The sequence below is a fragment of the Poecile atricapillus genome, chromosome 3 (genome assembly GCF_030490865.1).
Source record: "Poecile atricapillus isolate bPoeAtr1 chromosome 3, bPoeAtr1.hap1, whole genome shotgun sequence".
NCBI classification, from domain to species: Eukaryota; Metazoa; Chordata; class Aves; order Passeriformes; family Paridae; genus Poecile; species Poecile atricapillus.
In genome coordinates this window covers 7,809,045-7,833,820 of record NC_081251.1, presented here as the reverse complement: position 1 = coordinate 7,833,820, position 24,776 = coordinate 7,809,045, and the positions used below count along the sequence as shown (strand labels likewise).

The 24,776-nt window shown below is 42.9% G+C and overlaps 1 protein-coding gene across 4 annotated transcripts in view; it reads left to right on the top strand.

Moving 5' to 3' along the window:
- The window catches only part of KLHL29 (kelch like family member 29), a 389,363-nt gene that overhangs the window by 357,413 nt on the left and 7,174 nt on the right, over positions 1-24,776 (top strand). For 3 of the 4 annotated variants that reach the window (XM_058835996.1, XM_058835995.1, XM_058835998.1), the window contains 3 exons: positions 1,057-1,237; positions 9,773-9,966; positions 18,018-18,162. In XM_058835996.1, coding sequence (XP_058691979.1) covers positions 1,057-1,237; positions 9,773-9,966; positions 18,018-18,162 — 520 coding nt within the window. The remainder of the gene's footprint in view (positions 1-1,056; positions 1,238-9,772; positions 9,967-18,017; positions 18,163-24,776) is intronic. The other variant, XM_058835997.1, reaches the window with a different exon arrangement.

Below are 24,776 nucleotides of genomic sequence, written 5' to 3'. Positions count from 1 at the left end.
AGTCTGTGCCATACCTGGCCGTTGTAAAAATTAGAATCCTAATTTCAAAGCTCATTTCAGCTCTTTCCCTAGAATCTGGATGAGTGACCGGATGGTATTTGGTAGCTGCAATAAGGAGAGCTGGAAATATAGCTAAGAGTCAGTTGATATTTTGTTTTGCTCAAATGTAGAATACTCAGGAAAAAGGGAAAGGGAACCAATGGAAGTGAGAACAGCCTGCTGCAAGCTCCAAGTACTGGACCTTGCACTGCATAGCATAGGTTTGGAGAGCAAAATACTAAGGAGGAAGTCTGGTTTTCTCATTAAACCATGGAACTGTGTCTAGTTCATTTTCCTGGCTTGACCACTGACTCCTAGTGTGGTCCTGAATAAATCATTTCACCTCTTTGTGCTTCAAAACAGGATAGTAAGACAGCCACTAAGTGGCTAACTTGGAAGCTTCAAGCAGCAGTTAAAAAGTGACCAGTATAAGTATTTCCCATGATCATCTTGAACTGTTTTACAGGAGTGGTACAGCTGGTTCTGTCTTTTATCTGCAAATGAAAATGAATAAGAAATTTGTCCCTGAAAATTAGAAATTAAGCCTACAGTGCAAGCACTGACTTTATTGTGCCCATATATGTGCTGCTTCAATCCATCACTGTACTAAGCATTTTAGGTTTCAGGCTGGCCTGTGTCTCGCAAGCCAAGATAGACTCAGCCTCCTGACACCTTCTTGCAAGTGTCACAGTAATTTAATAGACTGGAAGTTATTTATGAACACTGAGAAGGGTCTATCCCCTTATGTATGTGTCCCTTGTAGTCTGACATCTTGATTTCTTCATGTCATCTTATTAAAAAAAAACCCAGCCTTTGGGGCGCATGAATAAATGACACAGATATGCATCATCGGAACAGATGCTCAGTATTGAGGGTGATTTATTTTAATTAGTCAAATGTCATTTGAAGAGTTTTTACTTTGTAACTGGCTTTGATTGCTGTGTGCAGAGCTGCTGCCGTTGCAGGATCTCACGTAACTCTCCCCTTTTCTCTCCCCCGCCCGCCCGTGGGTGCCAGGCGGCATGGAGTCGGGTGTCACGCTGGCTGATGTCTGGTGTTACATGTCCTTGCTCGATAACTGGAACCTCGTGTCCCGCATGACAGTCCCAAGGTGTCGACATAACAGTCTGGTGTACGATGGGAAAATTTATACCATTGGAGGGGTCGGTGTGGCAGGCAACGTTGACCATGTGGAAAGGTAAAAAAAACCCAAACAAACCCAAAACTTAAAAAAAAAAAATAAAAGCCAATAACAAAAAACCAAAAACCACGTGCTGTTTGCTGGAGCTTTTCCTTCATGCGGTGCTAAAGGACCATTTGCCTTTTAAAGGACACTTCAAATGGACTGTATGTGTTAAAATAAGCTTTTATAACAGCTTAGAAAGTAGGAAAATGGGCAGGATTAGATTTCATTTAAAAGCTTCAGTGGAAAGCATTGTTTCAAAACCAGAGAGGAAAGTTGCCAGCTTCTCGCTTTGCTCAGGGGAGTGAAGAGAGGAATTAAGCTTCTTTGGACATTTTTCCAGGTTATACAATGAACTAATAAGCTCCCTTTGAATTTAGTATTGATGAAAGTCTTCACAGACCACAATAGTACTTTTTTTTTTTTCCTTTTAAATCCAAACTGAAGTAACAGCAAAGTAAGTTTCTTGTATGTGTTTTCCTGGTGTAGCACCTCAGCCTTGACCTGGCTGGAAGATCTCCCCTTTGGTGGTCTTGGCCTGGGGCTGGGACCTGCCAAGTTCAGAGTAAAACAACCAATAAATGGAAACAGTTTTGAATTCCTGGCTGAACAAAGATGGGAGAGAATGGAAATTTCTCTTTTCAAGTAGACTCCAGATGTAATTTTTTTCACATGGAACTTAAAAAACAGTAAGGAACAAAAGTGCAACAAATATATTTCACCAAGTAAAATTCCAAAACCAACTAATTCCTTGTCACCTGTGGCATTCAATAAAACCATAGATTTTATATCTATGTCAATGTTTTCATTAAAAAATAGAATTCACTTTGAAATGCAGTTTATGAGAATATTCTATTCTAAAAATATCAATACAGTCTTAGCCTTCCCCAAACACTTAATTGGGAAATATATTTAGGAAATGTTTTTCCTAATTGAATGTGGCAACCAAAAATACTTTTGTCAGTTTTAAATGCTGAATTTGAATACTTCTTCAGTAACATTTTGAATCAGGCATTTTCCAGTAAAAGTTGCCTTAACAGGCAAGACAAATAGGGATAGGTCATTAGGGGGTATTTTGAGGAAAGAAAAAAAACAACACATTTTTCAAAAGGTTGGGAACTGGTGTTGGTGCTCTCAGCAAATCAGGGAAATGCAGACAGCAAAGAATGAATGATAAATCGTAGCAGTGAATGCAACATGTAAACACTGCTCCCCTCCTTCACCCAGACCTTAAGGTGGGCACTGCCCACAGGACTTGCTTGGAATCAGATCTCACCCTTTTCAGCAGATCTGTTTCTGGTTTCTGAAGATATTCATCCCATTATTTAAGTCAGTAAATTTTTAACTAGCAGAACTATTTTTGTGAACACAGAAAGGAGAGAGCCCAGGAAAGAGATGCTGTTTCATTCCATCTCTCAATAAAGATGAACAGCAAAAGAATGCTATTGAGGAGTCTTGATAGTTGTCATTGATTAAATTATCTCTTTTCATTTTTCCTTGGGCCTGATTTCTGTCTCTGCTCTGATTATCATGGTCTCCCTTTATCAAAGCATCCCAAGTGTTGGTCAGTTGAATGAACCCTAAATCAAGCAAAGTCACCCCCACTCCTTCCCTCTCATCTCAGTCACTCCAGCCCTCGCCACAGATGACATTGCAGCCTGCAAAGTCACATTCAGGCCCTCGGCAGCCCCTGCTTGGCTCAGTGAGAGCAGCAGTGCTGGTTTTCCATTGACCAAGCCCACCAAGAGACCTGGATGTGGGAAAGGAGCAGATTTCCTCCCTATCATTTCAGTGCACGCTGTCTCAGCCACAATAAGGATGTCTTGTCATGGGGATTTGCTAAACCCGTGATTATAATTAATCTGCTGTTGTCTGTGGAGTGGCTTGTGAGACAGAGCCATGGAAAAAGTGCAACATGGCCTCCTTTGGGCCATGCCAGGAAATGAGAGAAGTTTGAGGATGTTTCCTTTCTTATTCTTCATATTAAAATGACAGTAGGGGGTGACAGAAGTGAAGCACAGCATGGCTGAAGCTGTGTTTTGGAAAGGATGTTTCAGGGTCTGCTGTCAGAAATGCAGGTGAGGGAAAGCTGACTCTCCTAGCAGTGCTGAACAAGGTCAGGCCTTTTCACACAAAAGCACTTCCCATTTGGACAAGCCAGGGTTCAGGAATTTGAATTGCTGTACCCATTTTTGCAGGCAGTGAGGATTTCTGAATTTGGATTGCAGCTTTGGAAAAAAACACACTACAATACAAGCAAAAATTACTTTAATTGCTGAGTTGGCTGCTGTGTTACAAGCAGTGAATGCCCACATCTTGACTTTGCTTTTCTTCCCTCCCTTCCTCTAGAGCTACAAGAAACCAACTTCCTCCCACCATATTTCTATGTGGGTTGCACATTCCTCTTGCAAATGCTGTGTTGGTTTGGATGGGACAGTATGATAAAATCTCTCAGTAAAGGGTAAACCTCTTTGTCATTCCAGCAGGTCATAGAAAAGCAGTATATTAAAATAATGTGTCATGATCATATGCTCCATGTCAAGTGATGCCAAAAATTACATTTACCTTTAAAGTTATCACTCTTCCCCTCAGTGTGGAATTGCAGACACACACTCCTGGGTTTGGGGTAGTTTTTCACCTCCTAGGAGGCCTCTGAGATTATAGCCCTGTTATGCCCCCAGATGGAGGTGCAGGGGCTTATCCAGGCCTGACACACAATGCAGTCCTGGGCTGTGCCACCAGTGTGAAGGGCAAGGCACTGAACATCCTCCCTCTCTGGACCACCTACCTCCTCCCCTGGTGCACACAGAGCTTATCTTTCCCAACCACATTTTGCTTTCTGCTTGCTCAGTCAGCCCAAGCGTGACCATGCCCAGCTTTGGCCAGGTTCTGACGTGTTTCTGCTGGCATGGTGAAGGGCATGTCTCCACTCCAAAGTGACTTACCCTGACCTCACCAGTGAGCAGACCCAGAGGATGATGTCTACAGGGTATCTCACTGCAGTGCGTCTTTGAAGACAGAGAACGTAGAATTTTCTCCCAGTTTCTTTCCTGTTCTCCACCTGTTTTTCATGGAATTCTTATAATATTTGATCCTAAATGGTTAAAAACTTACCAAGATGTTTTTACAGCATCTTGCTTTTTAAAAGCAGATGTCAGACCACCTTAGCTATACATCATGCCACCTGCCTGCACTTAATACATCTGCTGCACCATTACAAAGCATTAAAGCAAAAGGGACCACTGGACTTGTAATGATTTATGGCATCAGCTCCTATGTCCCTCTCTCCATGCTTTTGGTTCTGTCATTGACACTGAAGGGTACAGCTTTACCCAGAAATTGTGGTGCCACTTAAAACACTGGGTGTTTTCCCATCAAATTCAACAGGGCTGAGATTCTTTACCTTTTATCTTCCATTTGTCTGTAAGGAGGCAGCAAAAATTCCATCTTGATAGATAATATGGGACTATCAATCACAAACAGATGAATAGGAGTCATTCGTTAGTCATCTTAAAACAATATGCATGTGCCAGAGGGGCTGAGTTATAAGTCCATTTTTGTGGCTGTGCATGGGTATATGTTCAGGGAAAGTTATGTTTTTGCAATGAGCGTTTAGGGAAATAACAGCATGGCTGCAGTTCTCCATCAAGCCCCTCTGGCAAGGTTCTGTGTGACAGGAAGCAAGTCATTAGGTGTTAGGCAAGAAGGTATTACACTTTCTGTCTTCTTCTGAGATATGAGTTGAGTTGGGAGCTGGTGAAATGAAGTGGATCCATGAACTAGGTCTTTAGATAATGGATGGGCCCTGTAATATATGCAATTTGAGAGCTGAGAAGGCTGTGTATGCTGACAGGACAATGTATGTGAATGGAAGTGTGGAAATGTGGGTGCTTTGTGGTTATTATATGTTTGAAGGACAGAAGAAGATGAATCCTCTTGACCTGACTGTGCTTCTGCAATAAGGTTGTCTAAAATTGGGAGATTACTTTTGTTAGCAGTGCGTACTTTCAAGACAGTCTAAAAAAAATCAGTGTAAAAAGTAAGTTTTATACATTTTAGAAACTGCTTCAGGACCTACTGTTTTACTGATATAAGATCATGTAGCATTCAGGGGTTCTCACCCAAGGAAGGTGGGCATTTCTTCACCAAAAAGACTGCCAGGCACTGGAACAGGCTGTGCAGGGAGCGTTGGAGTCACCACCCCTGGAGGTATTTAGAAGTTGTGTAGATGTGGCCCTCAGGGACATGGTTTAGTGTTGGACTTGGAAGTGCTGGGTTAATGGTTGGGCTCAATGATTTTAAAAGATCTTATCTTACTTGATAATGAATTTAATGAAAGAAAATTAGATATATTGCCTTGTCTTAGGATAGTTTCTTAAGCCTGTCAAAAGAAAAAGAAAAAAGGCAAAAAATAGTGATCTATTACTGTGATTTTAAATATGTGAATCATCTGAAGAGCAGTTCAATATGACACTGTACAGCTTTAGTTTAAACAGAAGCTTTACTGCAAATATAATTAAATAATGATTAAATAACTGAAGGATTTCTTGCAGACTGACAGAAATGGTCAGTGTATAAGCGGCTGACCGTGATGTAAGGATCTTATAATGTGAATAAATGAATATATATGTATGGCTGTTTAACCTAGGAGGAGAGAAATTAAGAGACTGAGGAGAAGAAAAATACTGTTTTCAGGTACTGAAGAGATCAAAAGTCAAGAAGGCAGTGAAGCGAGTGGCACAGCTTGAAATGAAGGGTTTTCTGCTGTTAATACTGAAGTGGTAGGGAAAGAGCAAGGAAGGGAGTTGAATGAAATGAATGAAGGAAGGGGAAGATCAGTCCCACAGATGAAATCCTAGGAGTGGAGAATTGTGGAAACCAGCAAGGTTTTATTTCTGCATGTGCTCTCTTCAAGCCTGAACTGTATTTTTTGCTGGGTTCAGATCATTTCAGATCGTTTGTTCTACCACGGGTAAATAAATTTTATATATATATATATATATACACATTATATATACAGAAAACGTGCATAAACACATATATAAGAGATCTAAAAACATACAAGGTATTGAGTACAGCAGGTAGTGAGTGCACAAGGGTCAGATGAGATCCCTGTGCTCAGTGCAAGTGACACGTGAATGACAGGTGGGGACACGTGTCCTGCAGGGCTGGGGACCAGCAGGTTGCTGGGGCAGAGGAAGGAGCATGAGGGCAAGTGTGTGAAACCACGAGTCCATAGTGTGCAAGGACTGCAGCCCAGGAGTCGTGTGAAAGGAGATGTCCTTGAAGATTCAAGTTCAGCAAGTTGGATGGGCTCAGTAGGCCCAGAGCCAAGGACGAGCATGGACACACCAGGAGGGAGCAGTGGAGGAGAGGGAAGAAAAACCTTTGCTTGGCTTGAAGCCAGCTCACATTATGTCTCCATCTACAGCTTCAAACAGGGGATTCAAATGCAAAGCTTGACTAATGGAAAGAGATCAAAGTGATTATTCTTTAAATCAGTTTCCTCCCTGCTGGCCCTTGAGCAGGGCTGGCGTGACAGGCAGCCAGGAGCCCCACGAGCACCAGTGGCTGTGGTGTGATGGCAGTGCCAGAGATGACACAACAGATGGAAAAGCCCCAGGGCAGGGAGGTAAAGCAGGTGTCAGTATTTTCTGTCCTGGAAGGTTACAAAGGTTCACCTTCATTCATTTTTAAACCAATTTAGTTAATCTGGTGCAAATCCTTGTGTGAAGACATTAAGAGCTGACTTGAGATAGACCAAAATGATGGAAACCTGCCTTGCAGAGACTAGACTTAAGGAGCTTAGACTACTTAATTTATCCCACAGAAGGTGAAGAGTTGACTTTATTATTTTCTGCACGTCCATATGTGAAAGAGAGAAACTTGATAGCAGACAGCTTTATAATCCAACAGGGAAAAAGAAACAAACTTTCTGGTGGGCAGGATCTGAAGCAAAAACAGACTAGAAATCAAATCTGTCCATTTTGCAAGGAGGGAATGAACTGGAGGAATAAATTCCCAGGGGATGGAGGGACTTGGTGGACAGCTATCAGGAAACCTTGAAGGCATCAATTTGTCCTCTTGAGCCTCAGGGCTAGGGTAGACACTCACTTAAGAGAGCTGCTTCACTGAGCAGCCCATGTAAAAACCACATTAGATGCCCATGTTAGGTAGACAAGGACTTGCTTCCACCTGCCTTGTGGTTCACTGATTTTTTAAACCAAATGACCTTCAAGAAAAGAGTGGGTGTTTAAGCTTCACCACATGCACCTGTATCCAGTAGTTTTCAGCCTTTGACTTTCAGCAGATGAAGTGAAACTCATAATTTTTGGTTTTTCAGTGGCAGATGAAGGACAGTAGGAGAAAGAAAGATCAGCTCTGTAATCACATAACATAAACAGAGAGCAGTGAAAGTGGGTTAAAAATGGGGTCTGCAGGACCTGAGGCCTCAGTAAGGAAATTCACCCAGAAAAAGGATAATTTTTTTTGTAATTTGAACCTTTCTCTAGTATTCCTATGGATGCAGTCTTCAGCCACTCCCAGCCCCCAGCATACATGAAATATAACCTCTTCTTCCCAAAAATGTATTGGGACAATCAGAAAGTCATTGCCAAGAATGTCCTTGTCTTGGGAGCTGAAGTACAGGTACTTCTGCCAGCAACAGGGAAGGGAAGTGGCTGCTCACCACCCCCATCTCAGACCACTTCAACTGCTCACAAATGTTCCTGGTGCTAAATCAGAGTAGAAGGTGTGAGACAAAACCTATCAGTTGACAGGTGAGATTGGTCTTAAAGGAGGAACAAGAGAAGGAGCATCAGGTCAGTTCTCAGCTCTGTTGTTTTTCCCATTCCGTAACCAATTATAGCCAATTTTTTAACGAGACATCAAGAATTAAATTACCAATTACTGCAATAGCTGAGTTAGCAAAGTATGTCACAAAAGCAATGTGTGAAACTTCATACTATGTGATATTTTTTGCATATCTGCTCGGGTGGATGTGAGTGTTGCTCCTTCTGAGTGCTGTGGGTGGATGCAGGAGATGCAGCATGTGATGACATACCTGGAGGAGCTGCTTGTGCAGTCAAAATGCATCTGTAGGCTCAGGTTTGGTACAAGAATCAGCCCAGTAAAGGTGTGTCACTGTGAATGCTCCCAGCACTGTGTTGTTTAATCTTGTTATATTTCTTCCCTTTGATCACTTGTTGTAGATGAATTTAATTTCTCTGTAACTAATTTAGAGCATCATACAAGGCAGTTCTCCATGCTCATTATAAGGGACTTTCCTAATTTTTATTTTTTTTAGTTAAACTTTGCTTCCCTCTTGCTTTTGCTTCAGTTTTATGAGTGTGTTAATTACTTTCGGTTATATTACTTGGAAACTCATTAGTGCATTTTTATTAAGGACATTACTTTCTGCTGTTTATGCCATTTTTATCATTCCTCCCTTTTATTTTCCCCAAGTTTGAGCAGTGAAAATTTGAGGGACATGTTACAGAGGGAGAATTCTCTTGTTGCCAAATCATAAATTGCAGATGGGTTCATGTTCTTCATTTCATGTTTGCATATTGCATATCACTGCCATTAAGAGCAAAAGCCCTGAATGGGTGATGAGGGCTTCTGTTCTGGCAGTCAACAGCTCTGAAAAATCACTACGCAGGAAACTCCTCTTTGACTGCATCTGTCATTACATGGAAATATAGAAACCTAAAAATCACATTATTCTCCACTGTCTCCAAGATTCATTTTAGAGCAGCTATTTGGATCCCTGCCCCATTTTTTTAAAAAATGGGATCCCTGAACTTGCGATGTTGTCTAAAATGAATCTTCATCCATGGATTGTAAACTGTGCATCCCTTATGGTCAATGACTTAATTAAATCAGATACTGATGACCTTAAAACTAATTTAGCACTTTCATGCATACTCTTTTCAGTTTGATTCATGTCAAATACAAATGCAATGGTGAAATCTTACTCCAGCATTAACATTTGCAGCATCCTGAAGTGAAGCACAGTAGTTTGGTTTGCACAATGAAAATCAAATGGAAGCAACTTACTCTGGCACAAAACAGGAGTTGCTGGTCAGTTAACTAGAGTAAAAGGAGCCATCATGTTGCATTACGTTGCAGGTGAGATGTGTTCCACAAGCTGAACAACTGAAGTATATTAACAGTTGCCTGCCCACAGTCACTATTGGATATCTTGCTATTATTAGCAAGAATAATCTCATTGTATACTCATTAAAAGAAATTAATCAGTGGAAGACATCTCAACAAAGATGTCCTGAGTTTCTGCACCTTGGACTATAATGAGATTTGAGAGGCATATACAGAAAACAGAACCAGCTTTCTCTTGCCTTCTATCAATGTTTTAAAACCTTAGAGAAGAGCATTCATTACAGCATTTACCAAGTGGCTGAATTTATAAGATGTTAAAAAAAATACATTTCCACCTCCACTTTTGTTCTGCTTGCCAAGCTGCCTTTGTGTGCCTGTCTGTGCTTCCCAGTGCTGCTCACCTCAGCTCACTGCGCCCGCTGTCGTCCCCAGGTACGACACCATCACCAACCAGTGGGAGACCATCGCCCCCCTGCCCAAGGCCGTGCACTCGGCCGCGGCCACCGTGTGTGGGGGCAAGATCTACGTCTTCGGAGGGGTGAACGAGGCCGGCCGAGCCGCGGGGGTCTTGCAGTCCTACATCCCTCAGACCAACTCGTGGAGTTTCATAGAGTCCCCGATGATTGGTAAGCCATGCCTGGTGTCAGAGCAAATCTCGGTGCTACAGGTATCTTAATGGCTTTGCAGAAAGCAAAGGAGTTGTGTGGTGGGATGGGATATCCCTATAATATATTGGCAGGAATGCATGGATATTATACCAGGGAAGCAATTATCTGGATTTCCGCTGAAGGCGATTGTCACTCATTAATATAGATTAGTTACCAGCTAGAAGTGATGAGTTCAAAGCAGAGAAGAAAAGAAATCAGTTAGTAGGTATGAACAATTAGCCATTTTAGGTTTAAAAAATCTCCAAGTGCAGTGAAACTATACTGGCATCATGTGTTGTCGTCCCATGCGGGGTCACAGCACTGCTGAAGTAGTGGATTATCACTCATGGGTTTGTCAAAATGCTGCCTGTCCTGTGGGAAGTGACAGGCATTCTGAACTGGGATTTGTCAGTGGTGTCCACAGGCATATGTGCTTCAGAGGCTGACAGCTTCAAGATACAGTTTATTAAAACTGTGTTTATTAGTTTATGAAGCCCTTGAGTTCACCAAACATAAAGAGCAAGACGAGAAACCAGATTTTCCAATGTACTAGCCAATGTCAGAGGTGGTGACTTCCTTCCAAAATTAGAACAGCGCTCAGAAGTTTGCAACTTAATTGTTTTCTGTGGTGATTTGCACCCTGAGTGTTTAGGCAGCTTTTGGAAATGCGGTTTAGTGCTCAGCCTGGCAAGGATGCTCCTGCAGGCAGCAGCTGACCTGGGTCGTCTGCCCTGCCCTGGGCTCTGCCTGCCTTCAGTCTGGCTGCACCCAAGTGGCCAAAGAAACAATTCACACACAGTTATTGCAGAGAATGCTTTCGGAGTGGTTTGCCTTCACCTCCTAGTTCAGAGAATCATACAGTGGTTTGGGACCTTTAAAGGTCACGTAACCCAAGCAATAAGCAAGGACGTCTTTCACTAATTCAGTTTGCTCACAGCCCTGTCCAACTTGACCTTGAAGCTTCCAGGGATAGGGTATTTACTGCCTTTCTGGGCGATCTGTTCCAGTGTTTTACCATTCATGTTGAAACCGTGACTCCATGTTTAAAAAATCATCTTCTCATTACTGAGCCTTAGAGCAATAGGAGTAGCAAGCAGGGAGAAGGAGAGCTGTAAGGTATTCAGGTAAGGCCTAAGCATAATCAGAAACTTAGAATAAGCTGCTTTTTCTGTTGCAGCCTGTTACGATGATTCCGACCCTTTTGCTGGGGTTCCTGGTAGATCAGGGCACGAGGAGCTGGTGGCCACAGCCTGCCCTGCCCAGACAGCGCGGCCGCTGCCGATCGCGGCTGACACAACATGACACGCGCAGGATGCGGCATGAAGCGCCCAGCGGGAGGGTGTTAGCTGGCCAAAGGCACGTTTATGTAAGACAGCAGCACAAACAACCCCACTGCCTGGCTTTTTCCATCACGTGGCTACAGCTATTGCTGCTCCTTTAATCCACTGACTGACAGTATGAGGTTTTCCTGGACTCACAGCATACTGAAAAAATTAATGCATTATGCAAAGTTGTATTCCTCTTCTTTACCATAATAGTACAAGTGCCACAGGAGCTAAGGAATCATCCCCTGGGCTTGTTAGAGTCTAGCAAGTATCAACACCATGTGTGCTTTAAAAAAATCAACCATCCAGAGTTGGGTTCATCACCCATTGTCCTAATAGAGTTGTACTATTATTTTTTAATAGTACAGAAATACATTAAAGATACTCGTGAAGTTAAAAGATGGTATTTATGTTTTCTTGGTGTAAGCAAAGTTCATTAGTTAAGCTGAAGGTATAGGATGTATGATAAAACAAGGAGTTCTTTGTTGGGTAATGTATAACATCAGTTCACTTGCAAATAACTTAAAATAACAGAGTCTGAAAAATGACACTCTCATGGAGAATGTCTGGGAATGTGAACTGGTGCGATGCCTGATCTTCACTACAAGACAGTGGGAATTTTGGAAATATATTTTCTCCAGCTCTATAGAAACCATAGTGTTACAGGTATTTTTAACGTATCCCTCCAAGAAGTGGATGCAGTACAGGTACAGTACAGTCTAAAGGAAAGAGGAAGTAGAAGGAACCTTTTGCAAAATGGAGCTGGGATCAATCCTAATGATCACTGGCAGGGTGCCTCTGACAGTTTCAGAGACTTTTTGTGTTGATTTGTGAATTCCTAAGGTGTACCTCTGAGCTAAGGCAACTGAGATGTCTGATGGTGAGTTGTTACAAAGTCACCCCAGAGATCAGCAAAACCTCTTTGACCTCAAATAGGACAAGAGTTTATTTTAAAATGCCTCAAGCATGCTCAGATATGCAACAATAGCTGCAGGTATTGAAAGCAGCCAAGGTCTGTGGAGATTTTTAGACCAGTAATGCCTCAGTTCACTGTGGTATTTTATGATAGTGAGTTGAATGCAGCATGGCACGTTTGAACCCAAAAGGTCCATCTCTTTCAAAGCATCACGTGCCAGCCTAACCCAAAGACAACACTGGCATCAATCACAGCTTGTGTTTTGTCCAGTCTGAGTGGAGGTGAAGCAGGCTGGACACTGGCATCCTGCCTGTGCAGAGGAGATACAGACTGGGGACTGATAGCAAGTCCACACAGCTCAGCTCCTGCTCTTCTGCCTGGAATTCTTCTAGGAATACGCAGTGAATTCACTCCCAGTTCCCATTTATTCCTTATGCTTCAGGTGTCAGGAGGTGTTGGGACATGGATGCCTGTGAGCAGTAGGTATGACACCAGGCTCACTTACATGCTGCATGCACGTACTGTGGAAGCCTTTGGGTTACACACATCAACATTTGGGGAGGAGAAGGCTTTCCTCAATGCCCCATCCTCTGCCCTGTGTCAGTCCTTCACACCTTGGAGTGGGCAGATGTTCCTGCAGCAGTGCAGCCCACAGCTGGATGTCACGGGGAGAATGGAGCCTTACAGGGCTCTCACACTGCATGTTTATCATAAACCACATTGCACATCCCCTTCTCATGTTTTTAGATGTAAAAACAAAAGTCCTACATAAGTAAATGAACCAGGGCTATGTACTTGCAGCACCTGCCTTTCCATTTCTGGCCAAGCTGTCGTATAAAGCTGTGCTAAAATTGTATTCCATGCCCAGCTTTTTGAGCTTTGTCTTGTTTAACAAGATGGCCACAGACATGCTGAAGTCAGGGATTCTAAGTAAGCCCAATTATTTGGTCACTGCTTTTTAGTTCACGTTGTGCCTTCATGACAGGGCACTAAAATACACCTTTTTTCATACTCTGGACAGTCAGTGTGGAATTAAAAGGTTTTATTAATGTTTTTAGATTGTAAGGAAACCAGTATTTAATTACCATGACAATTAAATTTTAAAATCTGGTGAGAACCAGAGAACAGAGATCTAAGTTCTGTGAGTATTTCTGGTTTCTACTCCAAGTATCTAGTTCCTCACCATACCATTTACTCCTGCAGACCAAAGTGGGACAATCACAGACCTAAGAATGAAAGACCTATCAGGAAAACAGCACTAGAAGCATCTGTACATCTTTACTGTGCTATCCCATGGCTTATTTTGGTTTAAATTAATAATAATTATTATTTTTTCACTTTACAAGAAAAATCAGATATATGTCTTGGCACTCCCCCAGGGCCAATAGTTTGGTATTTGTAGGGGAATATATCTGGCTTTCACCTGAAAGTGCTACAGCAATGAGTGTTTCATCTCATTCTTCAGTATATTTTTCTTTCCACGGCCAGTTCTTAGTGTTTTTCACCCTACTAAGCTTGAATTTTTACCCTACCCATTTCTCCTCTGTACATGCCATGTGGTCCCTTCAGAATGACTTTTTCCACTCCTCAGAGTTTCCCTTCCTATTCTCTGCCCTGCAAAATCAGTATTTTTGTGTTGCTTTTTATCCAATGTCCTCTTCACTCCTACCTCTCCTTCATCTCCATGGCTGTTCTTTTTCCAACACTTTCCAGTTCATCAACATTGTGCACATAAGTTTGATGCTAAAGCTGCACTGAAGTGGCAGGTGGAGCCTCCTGCTTTGGCATGGGCCATGCCCACCACACATACACAAATGTGGTGTTTGCAAGTGAGGACACTCAACTTTGCGGTCTCCAAGGAGGGTTTGCTCAAGGGTTAGTGGGGAGCCATAGGGCTGGCAGCCAGTTGTGTATCTGGAAGAGATCAGCTCCCAGGAGAGCTCTGAGCCTGCAGGGTGACATCCACTGTTCATGCAGCAGCTTCACATGGGTCTCATGAGCTGTCTTCAGGATCAGATCACAGTCTCCTGGTTATCCTGTGTCCATGCCATTCTTGAGTTTGTCTGTGGAGTGTTCAAGGAGGGGAAGAGGCACTTACTATTAAAAGCAGGCTTGGTTTGTATTAACCAGACTCCTTTCTCTAATCTGCTCCACCAAGTGCATCAACCTCCCACCAGGCCCCCATGCCTGCCAGGAGAGAATTTGGTTAGAGTTCTGTCTGGACTGGTGGCACTCCCACATTTCTTCCTCCCAGTAAAAATGTTTAACTAGTTTGGTTATAGTACCCTTTTTCTGTATGAAGTGCTGCTGCCATTCATTGCAGTGTCCCTTCAATCTCTGACCAAGTGCCTTACTGGAAGGCAGTGTAAGATCTTAGAGCAATCATGGAATGGAAAACAGGACTGTGCTACTTGGCCATGTAATGTAGGGAGAGATGTGAGAGCCACGGGCACATCCCAAGAGCAGCCTGTCCTCCCTAAGTGAGGAGCACAGCAGCAGGTTAAATCATCAACCCCATGTGACAGACACCTCAAGGATTGTCATGGAGTGCACACTCCTTCCTCAATAGCCTGTCCCAGAACAGAGCTCCTGGCTTATCTTCCTGTAGCAACAGAAAAGCAGAGGGATGTTACCGTGTTATCCACTTGGAGTGAAGATTAGCTTTTACCTATTATTTCATTTACATTTATTCTGCCTTCTAATCTCAAGTGTGTTTGCTGACCTGGACAAATCCTATGTAAGATTTTCCAGCCTGAAATGGATTAATATATCCAACAGCCTCAACACTTAGACTTTGGAGAGAAAAGGAGGCTGCTTCTCTGTTTCCATGCTTCCTCTCCCCTCTCTTCCTTTCTCCTGCAGCCTTTTGAAATACCCAGTGGCCCCACAGAAGCCTCTGACACAGAAGCTCATGTTCACACCCAGTAGCTTTGTTCACCTCCTCTCCAGCATGCTGCACATTGACAAAAAAGCCCAACCAGAACACGCTTTTGCAAAACTAGGCTCCCCACCAGCTACCTTGTACTGGGACCATGTTAAGGACCTCAAACAGTGACAGAAATTGGAGTTTCCTGAGAATTTGCTTGGGTGTACCAAGCCCTGAAAAAGACACCACCACAGGAAGAGTCTGGGTTGCACCTGGGATGAAGGTTAAAGATTGAAGGTGGCCATCCACACCTAAGTATCAGGAATGATGACTTGAGATTTCTGAAATCTTGTTATCCATGAACAATTTTGGTCCCCATGGTGACAAAACAAAAAAAATCCCCACTGCTTCCTCTCTACCTATTTTTGGAGGGGGGTCCCTCATGTCTTTTTGCTTCATCAGGAACAAGAGACTGTGCTGTGAACAACTCCCTTCCTGAAAGAAACAGCGAAAATTTTTCTGGTTCTGTCTTAGACTTATTGGATACCAATTTATAAAATCATAGTTAAAGACATAAGCAGCAAAAAGACAACAGATAAGAGATATATTGAAAAATTGATGAGAATCAAACATGATTGCCTCTTAAAAAAGGAAGAAAAAGAATATCAGACTGTCTGCCTATTCAAAAAGAAAAAAAAAATGTCACTATGAAAATACCCAAGGGGTTTCCCTCTCATTCTTTAACAAAAAGAAATGTGAAGTCAGTGATTCAATCCCCTGAGAAGTCACTGTTTCTGCCATGAGGGAGCCCCAGATAATTTCCCTGTGAGATTTGGGAGCTGAGGGGATTTTTTTAATGCAAGAGTTTCATTCTTCTGCAAAACAGTGCTAGTCAGAGAAAAAAAAAAAAAAACAACAAAACAAGAGGATGTGATAATTAAATATGGAAAATTTCTAGTGAGTGTCTTAAGAGGAAAAAATGTCACATATGCAAGTCTGATTTGGAAAGGGATGCGAGCCGGGTTGTTAGGACAGATAAGCCTTTCTGATGAATTACAGCGGCTTAGTGGCACCGCGAAGAAACTGAATACTCCTTGTTCTATTTTCTGGATGAATTAGTTTCTTCCCATCTGTTCCCAAGGATCAGTGACATTTTCCTAATACAGCCGTGGTTTTTTGACATATGCCTGTAGATACTCAGCATAGTAGGAGCTCAACTTTAACCCATCACATGGATTCTGTCGGTTTCCCTGCTGGGTGCTTCACCCTGTGGGTCCCCCTGCGCACATGCCAGTGTGGGGAGGGATGAACTGAGCCAGACCACCCCATGACCATGCTGGGACAGAAGCAGAAAACACAAAACCATTCTTTTCATTCTAGTTTTACCAGCTGAAACCTCAATTAAGGAGATTATCTCTCTTCTGGAGATGCTCATCAGCTTTTGCTTGACTCCTGTCAAATTAAATCTCTGTTAAATATTTAATGGAATAAGGTACTTTTACAAGAACTTCAGGGTTACAACACACCGTACAAGAGGTAGCCAAATCCCAAAATAAAGCTACCGGATCTGGTTTAAGCCCATCCTTCTCTGTGTTCCTAAAAGGACATAGTTGTAATGCTGTAGACTTGGAAGGAACGTATAAACCCCTTTGGTGTTATGTAGAGGCTGGTATCAGAGATATAAGAGCACAGTAAAGGTGGTATCTCACCTCCTCTCCAGTTTCTGCCCACAGGCCCCCTTGGGAGGAGGTTGCAGGGGCTGGAACCAGCAGGACTGTGTCCAGTCTGATTCCCTGTTGGAGATGCAGGGGGATCAACCTTTCCTGAGCATATGAAAATGCAGATTTTGGAAACTTATAGCTACAAACGGAGATTTTTTTATGTGTCACTCTGACCCCAGGATGGTCTCCCAGGACACATGCACTTCTGCATCCCAAAGGGCTAAGCCACCTGCCTCTTAGAGAATTGGTTGTGAGGCTTATTTTAACTCAGAGCAACGTATTTTCCCATCTTTTATTCCCAGACACTGCTGATTGATTTTGCAGAAATGTTGATTAAAAAACTGTATCTCATCAAGACAGACATCATCATGAGAAATTTCTGCCCAACTGGCTCATATTTAATAATGTGCATATGGCATGCTAGCAGCATAAGGGACAAGCCAACTAATTAGATTAGAATTATTTTATTCAATAATTTATGATTAGTTTTACTAATATTTCTAATAATGCCACAGCTAACAAGAATCTTAAAGCGTCCTCAGAAAATCTGATTGAACTCGACTCAGGATGAGAGATTTGCTTAATTTCAAACTCTCAACCTCAGTTTGTTGCTAAATTACAGGACTGCTTAGAAATACACACACATCTGAAAATAAAAATGCAGGTGAATTTATGAGACAGATAAAGATGAAAAAGAAATCAGGGCTCAGAAAATCTTCTGGAAATGCGTGGGTGACCTTCCCACAAGCAAAAGCACAATATAAAAGAGTATCAACTATTGAACATTATTAAGGGGTCTCTGTGCTGTGGGTTTCTGCTATACTTAGCTGCTGCACAGGCATGGGAAGCATCTGAGCTAAAATTTACAGCAATTTCAAAACTCAAAACAATTTGACATCTTAATTTCATATGTAACTGTGGAACTTTCATGGTGACTCCATTAGGCTTCAGGAGAAGATAATTGTTCTTTACCAGTTTAGAGGGAGGCACATACTGGGGGATGGAGTGATGAACTTTAAAAGTGCCTTTGAGAACTTGGAGAGAGGAGAACAAAACCAGGAAAGGTTTCCTCATTTTTCTTTCCCTAGCCTTGGAGGTTTAGAGAAACGTGACTTATCTATAAATAAGGGGAATGTATAAATAAAAAAACAGTCTCCAAACCTGAGCCTAAAACTGATCTCAGTGTTGCTTTCCATTGACAGATAACAAATATGCTCCTGCAGTCACTCTCAATGGGTTCATCTTTATTCTTGGAGGAGCTTATGCACGAGCAACCACCATCTATGACCCAGAGAAAGGCAATATTAAAGCAGGTCCCAACATGAACCACTCCAGGCAGTTCTGCAGGTGAGAAAAAACATTAAAATTGAATTACCGGTGCCTTAACATTTTCTGTTGATAAATAAGCTACTACAAGTGAAGGGGAGAGGGGAAGGGAGGTGTGAACCATTTGGGGTTTTTTCCTCATCTCTTTTCTGTATGTGTTCAGGCACACAGCATTTCCCAAAATGTACATTCAGCAGTCTGTTACAGTTCACGTGTCTCCTTACATTCAGGCACCATGGATCATGGGGAGAGATGTGTGTTGGGCTCCTCCAGTGATTACAAGAATGTTGTTCTCAGTTTGCCATGTGCAACTAGAGGATGATAAATACCCTCTGTAGGAGAGACCACCATCATGTGGAACATTTTTGCTAACTAGCTAAAAGATCCTTGAAAGAAGAATACTGAGTAAGCACCACACACCGATATTAATTACTATTATTTATTAGGTGCTTGTGATTGCTTTTCAGGCTCGCTTCCCTGATCGTGGTCACAAGTTGAACAAATTTCACAAATTGCCTGACAAAAATAAAACTTGGCAGCCATTGCAGGTACTGGCAGCACTTAAAGGCCTTTTAAATAGTTTTACATGGCTGCTACTGAAAGACAGGCTTGTTTTGGGCTGTGCACAGCCAACCCATCACAGAGCAGATTCCCATGCTGGGAAAGGGCTGAGCTGCTGGTTTCCCTGGAAAAGCCACAGCTGGTCACTAGACACTGCCACAGGCTCCAGGTGAGGGTTTGTCATCCATGTCTGACAGAGCAGCACCCTGAGGCTCTGAGCCAAGCAGGGTGGAGGGGCTGTGTCAGGCACTGTCCCAACAAAACACTGGCTGGCGTGGGAGGAAGAGCAGTAATGAGGCAGCAGCAGGGCCCACAGCAAACCCACATCTTCCGAATTTTCAGCCCACTGCACCTTGCTCCCCCACCCTACTGCTGGAAAACACCTCCATGTTTTAACTTGGATTTAGCCTTTCACTTCAAAGCACATGAGAAAATGCCTTTTAAGAAATCATGCTCAGGTTTTCTATTTTTTCTGGGTTTTTTTTTCTCATTTTCACCGCACTCTCTCTTGGCAGCTGGAGCAGATACTGCTGTAAGCAGAGGGATCAGAGCACCAGCTCTGTCCCAAGCCAGTTCCATCCCAGTGGCTGCTGCCCTGTTCCTCTGCTCTAAGGACACATCTTCCTAGTCCCTCCACTCTAGCAGGAGGCAAACCAGGAGGAGGAGTGCAGTGCTCAGGCAGCATATAATGATATTTTTCTCCTGAAAACCAGAAATAACAGGTACAATACCACTCAGGATTAGAGCCCTAAGTTGTAAAATGAAATATGAGGGACATGGACATTTGATACATTCCTCTATCTTCTCATCCTTCATAGAGAGGGATGAGCTGCTCTTTGAACATCTTGGGTTTGTAAAAGGTAACAAGAATCTGTAAAATATACAAGAGAAATTGCATGGCTGATTTCAGCTGTTGGCTGAGCACCTCACCTGAAAACTTGCTAGGGCTTCTAACATGAAGGAATGCTTTGCTCTGTACCCAGCAGAACAGAAAGACCAGGGAAGGTGAACTGGTGACCTAAATATTCCCTAGTGCTTAGGCACCATAATAATTGGCTTTAAGTAGAATTTGCCACCCATCCATAAAAAGTAACTTCAAACTTTTAGATGACATTTTTTTCTAATGCCTAGAGCAACAGTAGACAGGAAACCTACATTTATAGATGAATGGTCACCAAAGAAAAAAACATATAATTTGAAGCAAAAAAGGCACCACCATTTCAAAGATTCTTGAATGTGCTGGGAAACAGTCAAGGGAAAAATATTTCTGCCTAAAGACATGTAAAGCCTGTGACAAAACCTAAATAAATCAGTGTGTATGGAAATAGGGAAGATGGGGGGTCAGCAGCAACAAATAGTTGAAAAAACTGCTGCTGCTACAAGAGGCTGAGGGAACCAGTGCTGAGGGCTAATGGGAGCGAAAAGAAAGGCGCTTAAAAACTTTGGGGATCAAATTAGTAATTTGAATCAGTTATAAAACCTCTGCTGATGAGACTGATGAGGTAGCAAATTAAAATACAGACTGATTGGGTGGGTGTTTCTCATCTGTAATTGGAAGGGAACATGGAGGTTTGATTCCATGTTCTGCTGTGAGGGACCAAAAGCACTCACTGTTGGCAGCAGGGAAAGATGGGAACTCTGAAATTATGTTCTCAGATCCAGCAACCCAGCTGTCTTAGACACAGGTGTCTTTAGAGACTTTGTTGAGAAGCTGATTGAACCATTAATGTTGATTTTTAATGACTTTTCAAGTTGAGGATGAATCAGGGCACTGCCAAAGTGTTTCTGTATTTTGAAAAGGTGAAAAGGAGAATTTCAGTGCAGCAATTAATTTTGCAAAGTACCAGCATCAAGGTAAGTGGTCTCACTTAGCCTCATGTTGGTCCTCTGCAAAATACCAGAGTGGTTAATTTGGGATTTCATCAACAAATAACTAGATGCTAATAAAATAATGAAGATCAATCAGTGCACTTCTCCGGGAAATGAGGCTTGTTAAACCACCCTGTTGTCATAGCATCATTTAAGTTTGAAAAGACCTCTAAGGTCCTCGAATCCAGCCATAAACCTGACAGCGCCAAGTCCACCAAAGGTGTTGGGAAGACTAGTTCTTTGTTTTGGTTTGTAATACAACATGCCTGGCTGCTAAAGACAACTGTGATGCTGTAATATACTGCAATTTCTCCAAGGTATTTGGCTGGCATTATATGGAATTAACAAGGCCCATGGTAGAGAGATTAAATCTGCTTCACTGACAGATCTCAAAATGTAGTTGTTAATGAGAAGATATCATTGAGCAAGGCTACTGGTAGCAAGCATTTCTTCTTCTTCAATGCTATTTAATACATCTATCAACAATCCAGGTAATAGAAAATCTCTCCTGATAAAGGCTGTAGGGGACTTAATACTTACTGGGTACAAAATATTACAGAAGGAGCTATTTTATCAGTTCCCTGAATATCTCAGTTGAACTGTCTCAAGCCAGCAGTGGTATTTTAAATACAAATTAAGACATGGAGGAAGCACACTCACAGCAGCCCTGCTTCCTTAGAAAGCCAGGCTCAGAGGAGGACATAAAGGAGTTCTCTCAGAGCAGCACAACATGAGCTTGCATCACAATGCTCTGGATAAAAGGTCAGTGCAATATTGGAGATATGAAACGATCCCCAACACCAAAATGAAAACAAGCTGAAGCTGGGTAGAGCAAGTGCTGCTGCATACGGCACTGGGAGACGAGTGCGGGTCCTGGGTCCTGCATCAAATGTGAAAATATCAGCAGAAGTTCAAAGGGAAGCTGCCAAAATGACACAGATTGCAAATCTTTGCAATGTCTTTGACATGAAACTCAAGGAGTTTATCAAAAAAAGGCTGAGAGGTGACTTGATCACTGGGAGCAAATGGAGAAGCTTTCCGTCTCACAGACAAAGGCATAGCAGGTTAGAAGGGCTGGAAAGTCAGGTTGCACATCTTGGCCTTGAAGTGAAACACTTTTCCAACAGCAAGGATAATTAAACAGACAAGCAGCAAGGGAGGGGGTGAACTCACCAACACTCGCTGTTTTTAAGAGGAGATTAGATACATTTCCGGGAGAGATGCTGCCTGGGGAAATGTCCATGGCCTGTGTATACACAAGCTCAGATTAACTAAGCACAGAGGTCCCTTCTGACCTTAGCCTGTGAATCTATAAATTCCTCATTCCACTCATTAGCATGGATCACAAAAAACATGGTTTAAAAGCAGCAACATAAACAACTTAAAAATTAACTGCATGCTATTGATCTCCTCTCACCAGGAATCACTCAATACTGAATTTGCTGGGAAAAATCTTGACCGCATCACTTTTATTTTTATCTGCTTTGTTTCTACATGTTAGTGATGAGGGAGCATGATAGCCTCGAGCAGAGGGAAAAGAAATGTGTTTGACATTCCCTGCCTGTGAAAAATTAAAGGTCCATTCAAATGGTTTTAATATCAAGTTAAATTACTTTTAATGAAAAATGAAAAATAAATGGTTCGGGTCTCCAGCTCACAATCAACAGAAGAGCAAATTGAGGATCATTTTCAGATTAAGCCCAGCCTAGTGGAAGTCAATAAGAAATTCATGCTGATGTAGAATTAACCCCTTGAAAGATGGTGCTAAATGAGAAAATAACTATAATAGGCCTGAAGCATTTTAAAATTCACTGAGAGGTTGAACACCTTCCACACAACAGGTGAGGGAAATATTTGACATTTCCCAAACATCGGGCAAGTGTCAGCTTTTTGCCACACACCCTGTCTCAGTTTGGCAGCCCCTGTTTGTTTGCAGGATCTTGAGATGGTGGACAGCAGCCAACAGGAATGGAAAGCCAGGATGAGATGATGACACCTCGCTCTGCCAGACACCTCTCTCCAAAAAGACTTGCAGATATCCCTCCCCTTTAGTGTGGGAAGGCCTCCCTTTGCACCAGGACTTCTCCCTTCCTGCAATGCCCTTCAAGGGTTTATTTTTCCACAAGTGAAAAGAGTACCAAATGCATTCCTGTGCATGATTAAAAATTCCATATTCTGCTTGCTTAGGATGCAGGCAGCGTGCAAACAGGCTTGTGCTACAGGGAGCCTCCACGGGGCAACAGCGGCAGCATGGTGGTGCCAGCAATAATTCCAGAGAAGCTAATTTAATACCAGCAATTCCCAACAGACACCAGAAAAGCATTTTCTTCCTCTTCCTCTGACTGCTAACCAGTAAGATTTATTAGATGGTTCTGCTGAATGGAAATCTTTAATAAAAATTGGACTCAGGCTGAACAGCACAAAACCGGGGTCAGTTTGGGGATTATTTTACACACACACACACAGAGCCCCACCCCACCCCCCCGCCTCCCCCAACCTCTTCTTTTCAAGTAAGGCCTTGTTTTTGAACAGCAAAGCATGGTGCCCCCTGTACTGACCTGACAGGCATTGCCGACCTACAGCACCAGCTACAGCCTCCCCAGGCTGGCTCCTTTCTGCCTTCCAGTGCTCATGGTAACTCCAGGCACTGGAAGGGATTGGAACACAGCTTGTTTGGATGGATATTCCCAGGTGCAGCTGTTATGGAGCAGGTTTCCTCAATGGCCATATGCCTCCTCAACCTACAGGCTTGTATGTTCATTTGCAGCTGGAGTGTTTGTAGTCCAGAAGGGAAAACCAAAACCTTCCAGCCTATCTGGAAGGAGACATAGGTGTGGGGCTGCGCTCCACAGACAGCAGTGAGAACTGCTGCACCAGACTAGTGGCAGTAATTTCTGTAGGAGCTCATGACATGAAGGACTGTGGTGGACATTAAAGCATAACTGATATAGACAGAGCACTCAGGCCATTACTGATGTGCTGTGGACTTTGGAGTAAAACACTGCTGGTTTTCAGCAACAAGTAACGATGCCATGTGATGGTTTGGGATCATTAGCAAAGGAAAGCGCTCGCAGAGTAGGGGAGAATATAACTGGAGCTTGGCCAAAACACCCACACTAATAATCTCGCTCCAGGAAGGGGCATGATATCCTCCTAATTGACCATGACTAATCTGGACCCTCATTTATCCATCTGATTGTAAAGATGACACTTCTGGCAGCGTGACACGGCCACCCGAGCTCAAGCCTTCTGCGACATGACAACCTGGCTGCCAGCGCGGCCGCTCTCAGCGCCGGGGGCTGTCAGCACTGCCACCAAACAGGGGACAGCGCTTTGGCTCCCTGACTGCCACCACCCACAGACATAGTGCCAGCAATGCCTTTTGCTCCAGTGCCACAGACCACTGTACAGGTGTCTCAGAAAGGTCCCTGGTTTAAAAGAAAGCTTAAGGGGCACTTGCAGTTCTGCATGGCCCTGCTCAGAGCCACACCCTGCAGGGGCTGGGACCCTGCAGGCTTCCCTGGTCCTAACACCAGCTCCATCCAGTTAATGAGCATCCTGAAATTACAGAATATCCTCAGTTGGAAGGGATGCACAAGGATTATCAAGTCCAGCTCCTGTCCCTGCACAGGACAACCCCAAGAATCCCACCAGCATAATTCAGTTCCACCTCCAGTAAAGCCCTCCTGAAATCTTAGGGCAGGAAGGAAATTCATCCACTAATAAATGCAGGGATTTTTTTTTCCCCCCTTCTTTTAAGCTGATCCTTTGTCAACAGAATAACACTCAGTAATGTTCATGGAACTGCTCCAAATACATGTGTGCTTCTCCATGCATATCCAGGAATGTGGAGGGAGAACACCACTCCTTGAGGCCTCAGAAGATACTAAGCTTCAGGAAGTCAAAACAATACACTAATTCAGCCATTTCTTTTGCAACCCTAAGAGTTAAAAGACAGAATTTAAAAAAATTATTTGTTAACATTTTATGAGGCTGATGTGATCTTTAGGACTGAGCAGGAAATTTTAAAGCAGTAATAAAATTAATATTTCTTGTAGTCACACTGGTTGATGATATGTCCAGCACGTCACTGGGAGAGAAAAGTCCTGGAGCAAGAGCACCCAGGCATTCACCTCTCATACAAAAAAAAAGACAGTGACATCCTCCGCTTCCAAATCTTACTGCCCATCAGGAGACTCATCTTC